The following is a 19,649-nucleotide window of genomic DNA, read 5'->3' on the forward strand; positions in this document are numbered from 1 at the left end:
ATCCTAGATTTTCTAATATAATCCCTATTTCAAATGTTTTGTCTTATATCCCTTGAAATTACTGGTGTTTCTAAGTAACTTTCACATTTCAGCCTTGAAAACTAGAACTTGAAGTGGCACCAAATACTTTGTAATGTTCTAGGTCCAAGCTTTAAAAAAATTAAAAAATAAAAAACACATTACCATGACATGACAGTCTTGTGATGGCAAACATATAATCTGGTTATTGTTATACAGTTCTTTGTAAAATCTGTCCATTGTTGGACTATGTATCAAATCAACTCATAAAAAAACCCAATCATTTAAAAATTGTTTAATTTCTAAAGATAAATTGTTTAAGTTCAACTGCCTACTTAACCACCTTTGTGTGCTGCTTACATGAGACATACTTAAATATAAGGACTCAAAAGGATGAAAAGGATGGAAAAAGACATATGTAAACATTATTTTAAAAGCTGAATAATTTATTTTTGTAGAAACGTAATGCATATCTAATGAATGGTGCTAGAACAACTAGACACCCATCCATATGCAAAAAAAAGTTCTCATACTTTTCACAAAAATTAATTCAAAATGGATCATAGAGCTAAATGTAAAACACAAAACTATAGAGTATAAGAAAATATCTAGGTGACCTAGGGTATGATGATGCATTTTTACATACAACACCAAAAGCACAATCTGTCAAAGACAAATTGGTGAAGTTAGAGTTTATTAAAATTAAAAATCCTTCTGGGAAAGATATTGTTTAGAGAAAAGGCAAGGCAAGACTGGGGAAAAATATTTAACAAAACACATGTTTGATAAAGAACTTATAACCAAAATATACAAAAAACTCTTAAAATTCAACAATAGAAGAAACACCCCCCAGAAGACCTGATCTCACCAAAGGAAATACAAATGACAAATAAGGGTATGAAAAGGTGTTCAACATACATCATTATGGAACAAATTAAAATAACAATAAGACACCACTACAAACTTATTAGGATAGCTAAAATCCAAAAAACTGATAAAACAACCCAATAAAATGCTAAAGAGGACACAGAGCAACAATACCTCTTATTTTTTGCTGGTGAAAATGCAAAATGGTATAGCCACACTGGAAGATAGTTTTGGTAGTTTGTTACAAAGCTAAATATAGTTTTACCACAAAATCCAGCAATTGTGCTAGGTATTTATCCAACTGAGTTCAAAACTTACGTCCGCACAAAAACATGCATGTTGTTGTTAGTTTTATTCATAATCACCCCAAACGGAAGCAACCAAGATGTGCTTCAACAGGTGAATGGATAAATTGTGGTACAATCATATAATGGAACATTATTTAGCCATAAAATGAGCCACCAAGCCATGAAAACATATGGAGGAACCTTAAGTGCATACTGCTGAGTGAAAGAGGTAAGTCAGAAATGACTCCATGATTTCAACTACATAACATTCTGTAAAAGGCAAAACTATAGACAATAAAAAGATCACTGGCGGCCCTGGATGGCGTAGCTCAGTGGATTGAGCACAGGCTGCGAACCCAAGTATCGCAGGTTCGATTCCCAGTCAGGGCACATGCCTAGGTTGCAGGCCACAGCTCCCAGCAACCGCACATTGATGTTTCTCTCTCTCTCTCTTTCTCCCTCCCTTCCCTCTCTAAAAATAAATAAATAAAAATATTTTAAAGAACCACAAAAAACTTAAAACAAAAAAAAAATCAGTGGCTACCAGGAGTTTAGGAAGAAGTGGAGGAGGAATGAATAGGTGGAACACAGAATTTTTAAGATGGTGAAACTATTCTGTATGATACAATGTTGGTAGACACATAACATAATGCATTTGTCAAAGCCCACAGAACTGTACAACACAAATAATAACACTTAATGTAAACTACAGACTTTAGTCATTAATTACTGATTCATTAATGGCAAAAAAAATCTCACACCAATGCAGAGTATTAACAGTAGGGCAAAAACTGTGGGGGCAGTATATTGAAATTCTCTGGACATTCTGCTCAATTCTTCTGTAAACTTAAAACTGTTCTAAAAAAATAAAATCTAATAATTGAAACAAGTTACAAAATGTTATAAAATGTCATGTTGCAAGAAAGCAAAGAAGAACTTCAGAGCTCAGGGGAAAAGGTAAGTGAAATAAGAGTCATAAGATCTCAAAAAAATTATGCCATTGTGTGTGTGTGTACACAACAGATATGCACATGTAGCACCAGAAGGTTCTGCTTTGTAGTTAATATCCATGCTAAAGCCAAGATGTACAGTCATAAGAAGTACAGTAAAAAAAATTCTGACCCTGACTGGTGTGGCTCAGTTGGTTGGGTGTTGTCCCATAAAGCAAAAGGTCACTGGTTTGACTCCTGGTCAAGGCACATGCGGTTCAGCGCCCCTCTGCCAGGATACTTATGAGAGGCAACCGATCTATATTTCTCTCTTGCATTGATGCTTCTCTCAATTTCTCTTTCCCTCTCTATCTCTCTCTCTAAAAATTGGTGCTTCTTTTAAAAGAAAAAAAAAAGAAAAAGAAAAAATTCTGCTCACCACTACAGAGAGTTAAAAAGACTTCACTTCTCTTCCTGGACTGGGCCCTGGGGAGGTGTAGGGTTCTCTAACAAGCTTGAAATCTAAGTCTGTACTGGCATTCAGTCTAGGAATATCCAAATTCAGAAGTTATCATAAAAACTAGTCCTGAGCAATCAGACCCCAGAGAGTCTATATGGATGACAGAAAAACCATCTGGGTCTTCTTAGGCAACACAGAATTCTCAAATAAAAACAAGCCATAAGCCATCTAATGTTAGAAATGACACAAGGAAACAAATTACTATAAAAAATAGCTAATAATATAAAGGAGAATTAGAATTTTTGACAAAAGAACAATCCAAAAAACTATACAAAATAGTACATTATGCTTAAAATTGTTAAGACAGCCCTGGATGGTGTGGCTCAGTGGACTGGGTGCCGGCCTGTGAATCAAAGGGTTGCAGGTTTGATTCCTGGTCGGGCACATGCCTGGGTTGTGGGCTGGGTCCCCGGTGGGGGGCTGTGTGAGAGGCAACCACATGTTGAGATTTCTCTCCCTCTCTTCCTCCCTCTCTTTTCCTCTCTCTAAAAATAAATAAAATCTTTGAAGTTTTGAAGACATAAAAGGGAATGAAATTCTAACAAAAGAGCAAGCTATAGTACAAAAAGATAAATTTGAAAAAGAACCGTATCTGAAGTTCAAATATAATCAACAGTATACAAACCTAATGGTTGTGATATTAAACACAAACAAGCAAAGATCTGCTTTTTATAACTCACTCAAAAATTGATTTTTGAGTTGCACTGTTATTTTATGTACCAATAAAAATTAAAATGCTGCCAACTAAATTATGATGCAAAAGAAAAAACTCTGCCTATTAAATTTTAACATGATATCCGAATTTCAGGGATATTAAATGTAGAAAACAGTATGTTTTGGAATTGATGAAATACGTAGAGAACTAGATGATAAAACTGTGAAAATGACTCAAAATTAAGCAGCGTTGAAGAATATACTTTATATAAAACAAAAGCCTTGCAATATACAAAGATACACAGATAGTGGTTAAGAATTTTCCAGAACTAATTAAAGTCACACATTCTCAAATTAAAAACCACAATAAGTCTTAAAAGAATAACAATAAATATAGGCCTACATAAATCACAAAGAGCAGAACAAGAGCAAAACCTAATAGCAATGAAGAGAAAAGACAGATTTCTTACAAAGAAATACTAAGCTACAAACAGAATTCTCAAAAGCAACCAGAAAGACTGGAAGACAATGAACTTACAGCTGCAAAATGCTAAAGGAAAATAATTCTCTATCATTTAATAGTGAGAGCAGAATTGACAGACTGTTTACAGAAAGACAGGATTCACAATCTTTGCTGAAGAACTTCAACAGACTTCTGTAAGAAGAAAAATAAATCCACAGAAAAGGCAGGTGCCAAGAAGCAATAGTGAGCAAAAAACCTGGCCAAGATGGGTCTCTAAATAAGCAATGCCAATATAAAAATAATAACAAATATGGAGAGTATAAGACAAAATGTTAGTTAACAACAACATGTTAGAGATGAGAAGACTGATTAGTATTCAAGAGTTCTAAGGTCCCTGTGTTATTTGGGAAGAAGACAAAAGTGACTAGCCTAGACTTTGAAGACAAGTAGGTATGCTAAATACTTCACTAAAAGAAAATGAATATATAACTTTTAAACCTGCAGCAGGGAAAGGGGAAATAAAGAAAGCAAACCAGTCCACTAGATTGGTAAATAAAGAGCACATAGTAATGTGGTAGAAATAAATCTAAATATGTCAGCTATCAAAATGAAGGCAAACTAATCATACCTCCCGGTTCAAGAGTCTTAGATTAAAATTTCAAAAAACCCAGCTATATGCTCTTTTGTGCAAAATGTATACCAAAAACCCAAAATAGTTGGAGTTAGACTGATGAGAAAGATACAAAACACAAACAAGTAATCAAAGTACTATATTATCTAGATCTTTCTGTGATTTCTATACAGCATATTGTATTTTAATAGTATAATTAAACACAAAGTAAGTAAACACAAAGTTTTAATAGTATAATTAAACACAAAGCTATAGTTTTATTACATATGCAATAATTTTATATATCATATATGTAACTTATTATATATTATATTTTTATTATATATAACTTATGCCAGGAACAGAACAAAATATTGATGATCTATAAAATACAGAAAAAGTCCAATAATAATAAAGTCATGAAATACATGAAAAGATGATCTATATTGTAAGTTCATACGGAAAAGAATGAAATTAGATTCCTACTTCAGGCTATGTATTTTTTAAAGGAGAACATTTAAGGGGATAGTGGAGGGATTTGAAGAATCCCAGACACAACAAGCATAAATCATAAAGAAAAAAGACTTACAAATATAACATTCATTTTTTAAAATCCTCACCTGAGCACATTTTTTCATTCCTTTATTTATTTTTTTAAAGATTTCATTTTTATTTATTTTTAGAGAGAGTGGAAAGGAGAGAGAAAGAGAAGGAGATAAAAATGGATTGGCTGTGTCTTGCAGGTGCCCCAATGGGGACCTGGCCTGTAAGCCAGGAAGTGAAGCAAGCTGGTTACCTTTTGGTTGTGTGGGGGGATCTCACATAAGTCAGGGCTTCTCACTGCTTTGAGAGGGGGGGAGAGAGAGAGAGAGAGAGAGAGAGAGAGAGAGAGAGAGAGAGAGAGAGAAATATCGACTGGTTGCCTTCTCATACAGTGACCTGATCCAGGAACCCAATCCACAACCTGGTTATGTGCCCTGACTGGGAATCAAACCTGTGTAACCTTTTGGTCCATTGGATGACGATCCAACCAACTGAGCCACACCAGCCAAGGCCTACATTAAAATTGAAATCTCTGTAAAAGAAGTTATCATAAAAGTGAAAAAACAAGGCAGTCTAGAAAATATTGGCAATCATAATGAACATCAACAAAGAACTTCCAAGAAAAATCGCCCCCCAAAAAATAACAATTTACATGCAAGGATCACAAATGACTAATCAACATGTTAAAAGACACCCAAATTTAATAGTAAGCAGTAAAATCCAAATTAAAACAATGAGATAATTCATGCTATTTAAATTGGCAAATAATAACATCTGAAAAAACAAATTTTAGCAAATATCTGGGCATACAAACTACACAGTAATCAAAGTGAAAACATGTATAACCATATGAAGAACTGGTAGTCCTAGTGAGGTTGAAGATGAACACAACACACAGGCTAATGGTTCAACTCCCAGGTGTCTACCCTGGACACACATGCGCATGAGGAAATGTGTGCATGGATGTCTTGTGCTTTCCGTTTGAAAGATGGAAAACAGAACAAACTATATCAAGCAGGATAGTGAACAGACTCATTCTGCAACACAGAAATTACACATAGCATATCAGGATGCTGGCTATCTCTTTTGTTTTAGTAATTTGGTCTAAAAAATTTTTTAAAACTCCACCTGGTCATCTAAATGTCACCCTTAAAAATGGTGTTTTAAAATATTCTCATAGAAAACACAGCATACCTATTTCATCTATAAAGATGATGGAAGGCTGTAGCTTGATGGCAAGGGAAAAAACCGCAGCAGCTAATTTCTGGGATTCTCCATACCACTTATCTGTCAGTGTTGAAGGCTGAAGGTTAATAAATCGACAGCCTGCTTCTTTGGCTGTAGCCTTGGCAATCAACGTTTTACCACAGCCTGGAGGCCCATAGAGAAGAACACCTGGAAATCAACATGTTATTTTATTATTTCCTATGTTGATTATCACATAATCAACATAACATTAGTCTGTCCACATTAAACTTTTTCCCAATATTCACTTGTTTTCATTAAATCTTTTTTAATAGTAAAAAAAGAATGACCCATATTCTACATTCAGTGTCCGTGATGACAAATATTTGGGATTACAGCACCTTATGCCTCCTGCCTTCATGAAAAGGTCTGGTTCAGGATGTTAAAGGCAATCATCTTGACATCTAAACTCACAACACTCAATCAACGGTTGACAAATAAAATCATCTAACACCCTCTATAAAGATAACAGAGCTAATAGAGCACTCTTGCACGCTAACAACAGCCCAGAGAAAATCTTCTTCAAAACACATTGTAGCAAACACTGTTTTGCTATTGCTCAGAGACAAGTTTTACCCAAAAGGCCATGTGCCTTTTTCCAAACAGATAATGACCTCTTCCTAAAGAAATAGAAATGACCAGTCACTCCTATTTTAATTCCCAAGGAATAAAACTGTATTATTAATCTACAGTCTCCATTGACATCAGTTTGCTCTAAGTACAATTTAGGATACTTATAAACAGGTCGGTGTCTTGAGCATTTTGGGCATCATCAACAACTGTTTTTCAAATAAAATAAGGTAGCATTTTCTAAGCTAATAAAATAATAAAATTATGGCCTTGTCTACAGATCAGCTATTGACAGGCCTGACACAAATTGTAAACTGCAGGCTTCTTTAAATATTTGCTTAATTCAGCTTCTCAACTTTCAGCATCTAATAGCACTTAAAGAATGATAATATATTTATAGGTAGCATGCTAGGGTAAGATGAAGAGGATTTGAAGATGTCCAAATATTCCTATGTAATATAAATACATACAAAATATGACAGAAGGAAAATAAATATTGCATAAAATCCCCCCTTAAGTTTTCATTTTTTAAATAATAAACTTGAGCTTGTTTCCATGTAGCTAACAATTTTTTTTCACATTAAGCACTTCAAATGTTCAAATTTTTCCTCAAACACACAGAATTTTCTAGTGCTCTTCATAAGAATTCTTTAAGTTTCAACTAACACAAGTTTTAATATTTTAAACCAAACTTTTAAAAGCTTATTTTAAAATTTAAATCCATAACCTTTACCAATACATGTTAATGTTTTCAAGCAGTCTTTGCAATTTTTAATTAAATTCATTGAGCTAAGTGCTAAAAATTTCATTTATTAAGTCAGTTATAATTTGAAGCATCTACTAATACTCTTCTTTTGGATGTCTCATTCGAACAATACAGATTAGCAGTCTAATGCCATTTAATTCAAAGCTGGAAACAGAATGACTGCAGAAGCTTGAAATTATTATCACATTTACCATTTTGATCACAACAATTTAATACTGAATGAAGACCTACTAGCAAACTTTTAGTTACATATTACTTGAATCTCAGGGTTTTTAGAACTAACTATCGATGCAACAATCCTCATATTTTGATTGTACAGCTACACATCACTTCATAAATTTATCTAATTCAGAAATAGGTGTGGTACAAGTGTAGAACAGAACTAATTTTATACTCTGCTTCTGTATACTAAATATTCTATTTATATTGTGAGTCAAAACAATCAATGATTTTTCAAACTTTTGTTTGTGATAAAAAAAAATTTATTTTCCAAAAATGCAAAGCTGAAAAAGCTCAAATAGTAAAACTTTAGATTATATAATCCGGAGATACTCGTGTAAACTTTAAAAAAATTTAAAATACACATAGGAACCACCTCTAATTTTGGATAATGCTTTCAAATAAGCAGCAGATTTACACAAAACTGTTAAAGTATCTTTTTCATAATTTTGAAATTTTGCTGTGCTTGGGGCTCTAAACGAAGTTCAACTGGTGAAATCACCCAATTACCTAGATTAAAACATTGCTCATGAGAAAAGGAGCTTTCTCTAACAACATATAAAAAGCACTTGTCTGTCCTAAATTTGCTAATATTGTGAAACTGAGTAAGTAATTACCTTAGCCTTTTAATCTGGGCTCAAAGCATTAGACATTTTTTTTGGCAGGGGGGTGATCACATAAACTAAATGCTTTTTGTTAAGGGAATAAAAGTAGCTTTGTCGTTTCAGAAAATAAAAATACCTAATAAACAACTTTGTTGTTTTAGTTAATGAAAAGAACATGACATTTTTGGTGATAATTTGTCATCCTCTATTTACTGGAAACAAAAATTATCTACTTCATTAAAATGTATAGGTATCAGCTTTAATTACCTTTGAAATATGAATTAACACACTTTTTGATATAGCTGCAAAATAAGATTATAAGCAACTACAACTTACACAAAGTTGTAGTTGTGATACTTACACAAAGTGCTATTGTGATACTTCTAAAGATTCTGTTTTTTTGAAAAATGCACTTGCCTAATAATTTGAGTTCAGTCTTGATTATCAACATAAATCAAACTTGTATAGTTTTGGCACCCAAAAAAGAGAAGGTTCAACTAGGTGAAACTAAATAAGCTACACAATAGCATTGGTATCTGAAAGCCATGGTTACACACCTCCATCTCACTGTCAAGTATTATTTAAGCTTCATTTAAGACACCTTTAACAAGGTTTAAACATGATTACTATTTGAGTGAACAAGAATCAAAATATTACATTTAAGAGTGCAGTTATAAACTCAATTTTTGAGTTCCAAGGTTTTAAAGTGATTACTAACTAGGAACAAGAAAAAATTTCCTTTACAAATAAGGTGTATTTAATTTCTAATTCATTTGTAGTTCAATATTTTGTTTAAAAAAATCACTGCACTAAAAATAATTAAGTGGAATCATTAAGAGGGGGAAAACTCACTAAAATCGTGAAACAACAAAAAGTCTTATGGTGTACCTGAAACCTATATAATCTTACCAACCAATGTCATGCCAATAAATTTAATTTTTTAAAAAGATTTTATTTATTTATTTTCAGAGAGGGAAGGGAGGGAGAAAGAGAGAGACAGAGAAACATCAATGTGTGGTTGCTGGGGGCCGTGGCCTGCAACCCAAGCATGTGCCCTGATTGGGAATCGAACCTGTGACACTTTGATTCACAGCCCGCGCTCAATCCACTGAGCTACGACAGCCAGGGCTATAAATTTAAATTTAAAAAAAGTCTTATCTTGAAAACAAAACCAGAAAAATCCCAATATTGTGACTCTGAATTCTTTTTTAACCTTGACTTCCCCAATTTGCATTTACTTGGAAGTAATAAAAGAGTTTAAAAGAATGGGATTATTTTGCAATGTAACTGTTGGAGTAAAAATCTAAACTTGGGAAGCTGAAGCATGAACAATTATATCAAAACTATTATTTTAAAAAGTTTACTGGATCTTGGCATTCTCTTGAAAATCTAACTTCAAAACCACCCGTTGGATAATAACAGGAAGTTTCAATGTTCCCAAAATTTTTAATGCTGTGGTAAATATAAACTTTCACGTTACCTTTTGGAGGCTGCAAAAGCCTGGAATTTTCAAATAAATGCTTCTTTTTGATAGGTAAGATGACTGTGTCCTTCAGATCCGTAATGACATCATCTAAGCCTGCTATATCACTCCAAGTAACCTGGTAAAAGGTCAACATGAATTTTACAGGTGATGTACACTCACTAAAATTTTAAAAAATCCCCCTAAAATGGCAACATTTAATCTAATTAGATATTAATAATAAAAGATTAAAGGTATATTAATGTGAGTAAAGACTTTTAATAGTAATAACAAAATTAAACTACCATAACACACACACACAAATTTAATAGTCAACTATCTAGTATTTATTTAAAAAAAGTACTAGGTCTGACATTTAAAGCTCTGCGGGGACTTAATAAGCTAAATTCATTCATCTAAAAGGAGGAAGTATAGTACCCTGCCAAGAAGATAGAGAACCGGCTCAGTTAATTCAGCACTGGTGATCGGGAAGAGATCACCAGAAGTGTACCTAATTCCTAAATGAGGCCGCCAAACATAACAGGAATGGACTTTAGGAAAAAAGTCTATACCTACCAAACTGGATTTCTGAATTAAAAATAAACTTGTCTATATAAATAATAAGTACGGGATGAGTACTTTCAAAATAGACCCAGCCTGTGTATTTTAAAGCCTTCTTATTCAACCTTAAAAAAACTTTTTTGGAAAAATAACTGAAAAGACCTTAAAAGAAAATCGACATAACTCTAATATGGCTAAGCAATGGGCTGAATGTAGAGCCAGGCAGAAGCACAATTTACAGCAGATTTACTTTCTTCACAACTTAAAAAAAGAGTGAAAAACTGCAGCCAAATCCAAAAAAGTCATCACCTATTTTCACTGTAGCTCTTACAAAAAACTGATCTGTCAGTACACTTTACTCAAAAGTGAACAGAAGTAAGACCTCAAAAAGGTACCCCTGTAAATTTATAAATCAAATTAAAATGGAGGATTAATTCTGGGGGTATTTATCTTTGTGCATACAGATAACAGACATTGTAGATTTTTATTTTCTAGTTTTTGGAAAAGGGTATTATTGTATTTCATTTATACTTCTTCTCACAAAATATTCTAATAGGATTTTAGAGTTTAGAAATTACACTAGTCTGATCCTCAGAATAACCCTTCTTAAGCAGACACAGCAGATATTCTACTGGATTATACATGAGGGAACTGACACTCAAAGAGGAAATAATTTGCCAAGGCCATGAATGGAAAACCAGGATTCAGAAGTTTGTGTTGCCTACCATAACTCCTTATGAAAACCTAGAATTAAACTCCAAATCAAATATCCATGACTTCAAGCACTACATTTTATATGTCAAAAAGGTAAATATAAAAAAGCACAAGTTTAACTAAACAAATGTGCACAGAATTAAGTTAACATAGCAGGACTGAGATTATCATCCTCAGAAAGCCCTGCTTACAAGGCAGGCCCTTGGCTGGAGTGTGGGAACTTAGGTGTTAGAAGGGCTCCCATCTTCCCTGATAAAAAGAGCTCACTGTGTGTGCCTCAACTGTGCAAACTACATGGTTTGTGGTGAATACTTGTTTTCTATCAGAATTTTGGTAGATGTTAGATAAACAAAGTCTACATGACCAACGCCTACGAAAACCCTGGGCATGAAGTCTCTAGTGAGCTTCTCTGATGGAGAACATTTTACATGTATTCTTAAAACTTGTTGCTGGAGGAATCAAGTGCATCCTGTGTGACTTCACTGGAAAAAGATTCTTGGAAGCTTGTGCCTGATTTCCTTCAGACTTTATCACTTTATCCCATGACCCCCTTTCCTTGCTGATTTTGCCTGGTATCCTTTTGCTGTAATGAATCGTATGTAGTGTGAGGGAAGTGAAGGTGGAAGAGGGTATACAGGGATTAAATGGCAATGGGAGAATACACAATAAAAAATAAACTATGAAAAATCAATCAATCATATCCACGAGTACCACTATGCTGAGTCATGTGATTCCTAGAGAATAATCAAACCTGGTTGTAGCCTGTGAGACCACTGATACAAAATTCTAGAAAAAAAATCTTAAATAAGATTAAAGATACATACATGCATATTAAGAGGGTCTACAAGATGAGCAGCAATACTCATTTCATATTCTGAAAGCTTCACATTTTTCACACCAATTTGCTTCATTAATTTCTCCGCCTAGAAAGAAAAAACAAACAACCTTCTTTAGTTTGATATTTATATACTGGCATTTCAAAACAGGCATCTGTGAAACCTAAAAAGCAATGAACAAACATACAAGAATTTTTCAAGAATATCCTAGTCCTTTTGATCTCCTCCTTTCCCATTCTAAATCCTTAGATAAAGAAAAATTTGAGGGTCAACTCCACAGAACGAGGGAAATTTAAACCAGCTCCTGGGAAATGAGAAAATAGGAACATGACTGGAGATATTATAAAGGGCCTCCCATTGCTCCAAAGAGATTCTAAGATCCAAACTGATTTCTCTTTCCCAGTAGAAGGATCATACAGGTATAGATTAAATCTCAAGATGTTAAGACTGACGGATTAAAGATACTGAGAAATGGACAGGTGTTCTTACCTACCTACTCTCAAGTTGTTCTGAGATGCTGTCACTTTCAGTTAAATTCCTTCAGATATAATAAAAACGATTCTGAATTAGAAGTATACTTACATATATTTTTAGAGCTGGGAAAAACTAATCTGAAACCTATGAGTTCTATCAATGCAACAAAGCTTTCAATTAAAATAAGAATCATGATAATAATGATAAATATTTACTGGGTGTGCCAAATATGTCAAAATACTAAAAACAGATTAACTCATTGAATTCCCAGAATGAGCCTATGAGAGAGGCACATATTTCCCCACCATGGAAAAAGAAACAGAAGTTTAGCTCAGATTAAATAATGCATTAGTTTAAAAGTGAGCCAATGAAACAGGCAATAGGTGAACCCAGTCAATCCAATACTCAAGCCCATACTCTAACCACTGCACGAGTTACCCTGGTTTCCCCAGCTATATGAAGGAAGTTTGTGACCACAAGAGAGTCTTTAATGATCTATAAATAACATTCAAATTTCAAATAAGAGAATATTTTGAGAAATGAAAGTGCTCTGCTAAATCATGTATTTACCTAAATTTTTGTTACCTTTTCCTAAAATACTTGCGATTATGTAAGATCTTGCTGTTTGTCAGAGGAATGTATTGTTCCAAAGGGAAATTTCAAATCACACAGCATTATAGTAACAGACTAATTAGAAGATCCTAGTCTTAATAAATGTGTGGACCATATCCTAGTACTAATAACATTTTTAAAACTGCTATGACCCACATGATTATTCCTATTCAGCCATGCCCCTATAAAATTACTCAATGGATAAAGTTGCCTCACCCAGGTCCTTTTATCTCTTTCTTGTAAATATCTTCTCTTTCACTGCCTTTAAATCTTTTATGTGTCAGCTATGAAAGGTGTCCTATTTTAGTATCTGTAATAACATTAACTCTTCTTTTTCATTATGATTCTATAAATGTGAAGCCATCCCACATGTGTTCCTTTTTAGGCAATCAAATGGGTGTGATTTTTGCACCCAAGGAGACATTTGGCAAAGTCTGGAAACACTTTTGGTTGTGACAACTTGGATGAGGGGAGGAATGCTACTGGTATCTAGTCAGCAGAGACAGGGGTGCTGCTAAACATTCTAGAAGGCATAGGATAGCCTGTCGCCAACCTACCCAACGAAGTTATCTGGCCCCAAATGACATTACTGCCAAGTTGAGAAAACTTGCCTCTTTCCCCATTAAGTAGTTGGCCTCAAAAGTTTACTCCAGGCCATAGTTACCTCTTGCTTTAAATAATAACAGCCCTCATCTGGGGTTTCCTTAAAAATCAGCCCTGGCTGGCGTAGCTCAGTGGATTGAGCTCAGGCTGCGGACCAAAGTGTCACAGGTTCGATTCGCAGTCAGGGCACATGCCTGGGTTGCAGGCCACAGCCCCCAGCAACCGCACAGTGATGTTTCTCTCTCTCTCTCTCTCCCTCTCTCTCCCTCTCCCTCTCTCCCTCCTTTCCCTCTCTGAAAATAAATAAATAAATAAATAAAATCTTTAAAAAAAAATCAATTATGTTTTTACCCTACAGAAATAGAAATTGTCCTAGTCAAGTATGTTTACTCAGTACCTTTCTCCCACAATAGCCATCCCATTTAACAATGTCTTCGGTTGCATTAGTAACATTGAGAAAAGAAATTAACGTTTATTGAGCATTCACCACATGCCTGGTACTGGGCTGGGTATTTTATAATTGACCCGTTAAACCATCCTGAGAATAGCTATTATTATTCTCATTTCTCAGATGAGGAGCTCAAGGGCCAAAGAAATTAAAACTCCAAGACTCCACAGCTAGAAACTGGCATTACCGGAACTCGAACCCTAATTTGTCTAAATTCAAAGCTGACATTCAGCTGAGACACTAATATTCCTCATTTGGGAGAGCAGAACATGGTTTAAAAAATAAGTGAAAAGCACCCCAAAACACCATACCATTACCAAACTGTTTTCCAAGAATGAGTTATCCAATTGTCTAGCTTCAACACATTTGATGGAGCCCCTATTTCTAAAATGTTTTAACTAGAAAAACAAAATTATGATTGGATTATTCTAAAAATGGCTCATGTCCATACGCTGGTTTATCACCTACAGCTTAATGACAATTACATTTTCTAATCACTAACATTTGCTTAGTTTTTTTCTAATGTTTCATTAGCAAGTTTTTTTTTTAAGATTTTTTTAAGGGAGGGAGAAAGAGAGAAAGAGGGAAACATCAATGTGCGGTTGCTGGGGGCTGTGGCCTGCAACCCAGGCATGTGCCCTGACTGCGAATCAAACCTGCGATGCTTTGGTTCGCAGCCTGCGCTCAATCCACCGAGCTACACCAGCCAGGGCGACATTTGCTTAGTTTTTAAGTAGGTCTCTCCAAGTAGTTGTCTTACAGAGGGAAAATAAACTAGCTTGTGAAGGAAGTCAGAGGTAGGAGTGAAGCTTACTTTTTACTATATACACATCTTTTAACTGTTTCATAGTATATTTTATCCTTCCATGCTATTTCTTTTTTTCTCCACAGGAAGTATGATTTAACAAATCAAGAAGTGGGAGGAAATAGTAAACTAATATTTTTGCCTAAGCTAGGGAAAGAGGAAGTGGAGAAAAGGCACAAAATAAAACAAACATTTCATTCAGGTTCTAAAAGATTACTAAAATTAGTTGTTCTTTTTGAAGAATAATTTTAGAAAGTTAGAGATGGCATTAATGAATGAAGAATAAAGGGAGAGAGATGAACTAGTTAAATGTAGGTTAAAAACCTTTTTACTGAGGTCACAGCTACAGTACTCCCAATGTAAGTATAGACAAAGGAAATCACTGATACAAAGCTTTTAAAAATGCACATATAAGAATCAACCAATAAATAAATAAATGCAACAACAAACTGATGTTTCTCTCTCTTCCTTCCAATCTCTCTAAAATCAAGCAATCAATATATAAACATCTTATCAATAATGTGAACTCAGACTTAAATTGACCTTCACGATTCAGGTTGGGGTAGGGGGGAAGCTGCACTTATGCTGACATGTGGATATACTCAAAATCATTTTTTAAAAAATCTACACTGGTCAGACTCCTAGAGAAGTATGAATTGACTGATAGGATGATATAACCTAGACCCCGAGTTTATTATTTTATAATCGAATTCAGGGAATAAACTGACTACTGTCCAAATTGGTTTTCAGACATACATACAGTAAACAGTATTTATGAAACTACCGTTTTCACTGAGTTAAGAGCTAAGCATAGCACGGTAAAGCACTCATTTCTTTACATCCCAGTTTCTCACACCAGCCTACAGGGTTTTTTTTTAAAGATTTTATTTATTTATTTTTAGAGAGAGGGGAAGGGGGGGAGAAAGGGAGGGAGAGAAACATCAATGTGTGGTGCTTCTCCCACAGCTCCTACTGGGAACCTGGTCTGCCACCCAAGCATGTGCCCCAACTGGGAATCCAACTGGCAACCCTTTGGTTCGCAGTCTGGCACTCAATCCACTGAGCCACACCAGCCAGGACAGCCTACAGCTTTTGAAAGAACAAGATCTATTCATCTTTTATTCTGGCACCAAGTATTTGTAGGAGCTTAATAAAGGTTTTTTGAATACATCAGTCAGAAGTCACAGAAGAAATCTAAAAATCCATGAATAAAACATCTTGCCTTCAAACAGCAAGAGAAATTTGAACGACTCCTTGAAGGCTTTCGTTTTTAAAAGAGAAATAGAAACCAAAACAAATGGATCATCCTAATGAGGAAAACATCACAACAGGCAGTATCTGCAAAATAAAATTACAACTTATATTAACAATAATTTTTTATAAATTCCTTAGTTGGATATTAGTATAATTTCTAAGTCTAAGACTGACAGCCTGTATTATGCACATTTTATATGTCATACAAAGCAAAATGTATACTTACTAAAGACAAATTTTAAGTTGTTCAAAAATTTTACCTAGATTCCTTCAGGTAACAAATAGCTGACAAAAATAATCTAATGAAAGTGTTCACAACCAAATACTCTAATATTTTCATTCTTCATAATTTTCTCTTCCAAGTTGCTGATATATCAAAAAGGACTTGAGAAATTAAATATGACATAACATTTTAATGTGAATCTTACAGAACTTCTCATTAACTTATAATCCTACTATATCCTTAGTTTTATGGAAAAATATTTGCTAGTTACAAGGAAAAATGATCCTCAAATACTTTAATCATACCTGTTTCTGAGCTTCTACCTTTTGCTTTCTGGTTGGATCAATTGCATCTACCATCCATTTGATTGTAAAGTATGTTACAGCACCAAATATTGTCAAACGGAAAATTAACCCAACAACTTCATTCCGACTCAATGGACGAGAAAAGGCTTCAGCATGTACCATCTTGACAGTACCTTTAAAAAACAAACAGAGATGTCACTAGGTAATATTTCGTCATTAAAATTGGGAGGCTGATAAGTACCTTACATTAAGCAACAAAAACTACTATTCAAAGTCATTATCACCTACCTTAAAAAAGTATTTTTAGGAGAAATGGATTTTCAAATTTAGGTAAACAGGCACATTTTAAGCTCCCCTTAGAAACTGAAGGGACAGATTAGAAACTGAATTTATTAGAGATTTTAATGAACTTTCCTAAAAGCTCATATAATTTAAGTAGAAAATAATTCTATTTGAAAAAGGTCTTCAAACAGCTGTAATTAACTATTTTAAAGTCTAGAAATATACTGACTATAACACTAACCTAACTGAAGAAAAGTAGCCCAACAATGAAATACTTTACTAATGTGAAGGTAAAAATTTCTTTTATTAAATGTAATGTAAACCAGATAATTTTTAAGTGAAATTCAAATTGTGAAGTATTTCCTCATACTTACTTTTAAAGGTGTTCAAAGCCTGCTTAAATTTAAACATTGATTTCCTTAATAAGTGACATCAATTTGTTTGAGCCATACTTGTTTCCAAAAACCCAGCTACATCTGTACAGGATCTTCACACATTTTTGAACTACAAAAATATGGCACACACCCAACATAGAAAGGACAAAGAAGGCAATGTGCCTACTTTTTACATTTATCTCTGAGCAGCTACATCAGTCACAGCTAGGCTTACAGGAGGCATGCATAACCCTATCAAAAGCAATGACTACCCAGAAGAATAAGCTTGTTGGGGACAATGTAACTATCATATTTTGGGAAATGAGATCTCAGCTTCAAATAATGTTTTGTACTCTCCTAGCACAGGCAAGTGCTCAGTGTTACGTGACAAGGAAAAAACCCAAAGAGTATGTATTTTGCACCCATGTGAAAGGGAATAAATCAGAATTTATACAAATGGCTCAACAACAGGTAAAAACTAGGTACTGCACAGAGTAATAACTATGGTTTTTCTAGCTCTGAATTTATTTCCCTTCTCACTACCACTATCCAATTAAAAATCCTTTTCATGTGCTTCCCTCTAAAATAGTGCTAACAAGTTTGAAATTCCTTTTGGACACCTCCTCTCCATTCAAGAATACAAACTCCTTCCCCTCCCCCCAAAAAGACCCCAAATCTTTCCTTTTATTTACAGGAACCCCAACCATTCAAGCCTATTCTAGTCCAGCCTGAAAGAGTAACTTAAGCATTTTAGTTCTCATCACTTTTCAATAGGAATTCTCAATAGATGATGTCACTAGGACCTGAAAATGCCACCTGTATTTTCCCTCTAGCCTATTTGCCTGATACTCTGGACGGGCCATTTTTCCCCATTTATCTAGGGATCAGTCAAATTCTACCCAAACTTCGAAACTTAACATGCTCTATCAAGGCTTTCAAATCACATTAATCTTCTATATTATTCATTTGGTCTTACTATTGAACTTATGCAATACTGATTCTACTCAACTAGAGTTTAAATCCTTATAAACAGGAATTGTATCTTACCCATTTTTATAATTGTCACATATAAAAAAAGAGACTCTTTAATAATTATCTGTTCAACAGATAAACTGCAACTACAGAAAAACCTCACATTCAATCATTCGAAAACAACTACTGCCAGACTTTTGAACAATTTCCAAAAAAAAGTCAAGGGTTCCATTGACTTTATGTCTCCATTACTAGAAACCATTCACTTTACAACAGGACATTATTTAATTTTTAAATGGAAAGATATACCATTTTAGTTTTTTAAATTTTTTAAATCATTTATTTTTCAACTAGAGTTGACTAATTTAAACTTAACTAAATAATTGAAAGCCTTCATTTTGGGGGAAGAAACATTGGCCTTAAGTGATTTAACTCCTACAATAAAACACTGATCAAACCTGTATATGTATTGCCTACTATATATTGGATATACAATAATGGCTAAGATACAATTACTTTACTCAAGGAATGCACAATGTGGTTATTAAATTAATTGTATTTTTTTAACTGGAGCTAGGGAAGAGAAGCCATCTAACTAAAATCTCTCCTCATCTAACAAATCAAAGTGTGCTTTCTTTCATATCAGGAATTCCTAAAAATACATTAATAATATTCTACTTCTTACAAGATGTGAAAAGTTGACTTCCCTAGCCTTTATCCCAAGTGTAAATTTGAAAATGCAATTGGAATACATGGTATCATGATGTGGGGCCATTATTCATTGATGAACACAAACCAATAGGGAAAACAAGGATTTTAACCTAACAATGTGTGAAAACTAGAGATAATCTGAATTTTAAAAAAGGTTTTCATTTAAAGTTTGATTTAGTAGTGGCAAAACTGCCATCTACTGGATGTTCGAATGAACTACATGAACAACTAGAGTTGTTATCAGTACATCTCAGTCATCCAGATAGTAGCAATTTTAATCCTGTAAAAATATCAAGATACAAAACCTCTGTTAACTATGCATTTCCAATAATTAAATTATTAAATGTGATACAGTAGTCTAGACCTATGGCCACTTCTAAAATAGTCCATCTTTTAAAATGACCTAAAAATCCTGAAATGAAACTGAAACTTCTACTTGTAGGTTGTAACTGTATATACTTTATTGTACACTCATCTATCATTCATATGACATTGATATACCTACAATATAAGGTCGATACAGTAACGATACCATTATAGCAGAATATACAATAAAAGCTGCATGTGCACAGTAGGGAATGTATTTCAACCTTGTGTAAAACATTAGGATCAACAAAAGGCACACATTTAAACTGGTAAGAACAGATACTACACTTGATCTTAGCCAAAAGGCCGAGAAGCGATAAAACGCACACATTTACGTACATAAACATAAAT

At 34.0% G+C, this 19,649-nt stretch overlaps 1 protein-coding gene and 1 pseudogene across 2 annotated transcripts in view; both read right to left on the reverse strand.

Annotated features, from left to right (window-relative positions):
* ATAD1 (ATPase family AAA domain containing 1) overlaps positions 1-19,649 on the reverse strand; it is a 40,001-nt gene that overhangs the window by 19,437 nt on the left and 915 nt on the right. For both annotated transcript variants that reach the window (XM_045853835.1, XM_045853836.1), the window contains exons 2-5: positions 16,594-16,766; positions 11,858-11,956; positions 9,777-9,897; positions 6,086-6,286 (exon numbers count right to left, since the gene is read on the reverse strand). In XM_045853835.1, the coding sequence (XP_045709791.1) occupies positions 6,086-6,286; positions 9,777-9,897; positions 11,858-11,956; positions 16,594-16,755 (583 nt within the window). In that variant the 5' untranslated portion in view covers positions 16,756-16,766. The remainder of the gene's footprint in view (positions 1-6,085; positions 6,287-9,776; positions 9,898-11,857; positions 11,957-16,593; positions 16,767-19,649) is intronic.
* LOC123829160 lies at positions 19,486-19,616 on the reverse strand (annotated as a pseudogene).

This window comes from Phyllostomus hastatus, unplaced genomic scaffold (assembly GCF_019186645.2).
Source record: "Phyllostomus hastatus isolate PE091 unplaced genomic scaffold, TTU_PhHast_1.1 phas_scaffold_1066, whole genome shotgun sequence".
Taxonomy (NCBI): domain Eukaryota; kingdom Metazoa; phylum Chordata; class Mammalia; order Chiroptera; family Phyllostomidae; genus Phyllostomus; species Phyllostomus hastatus.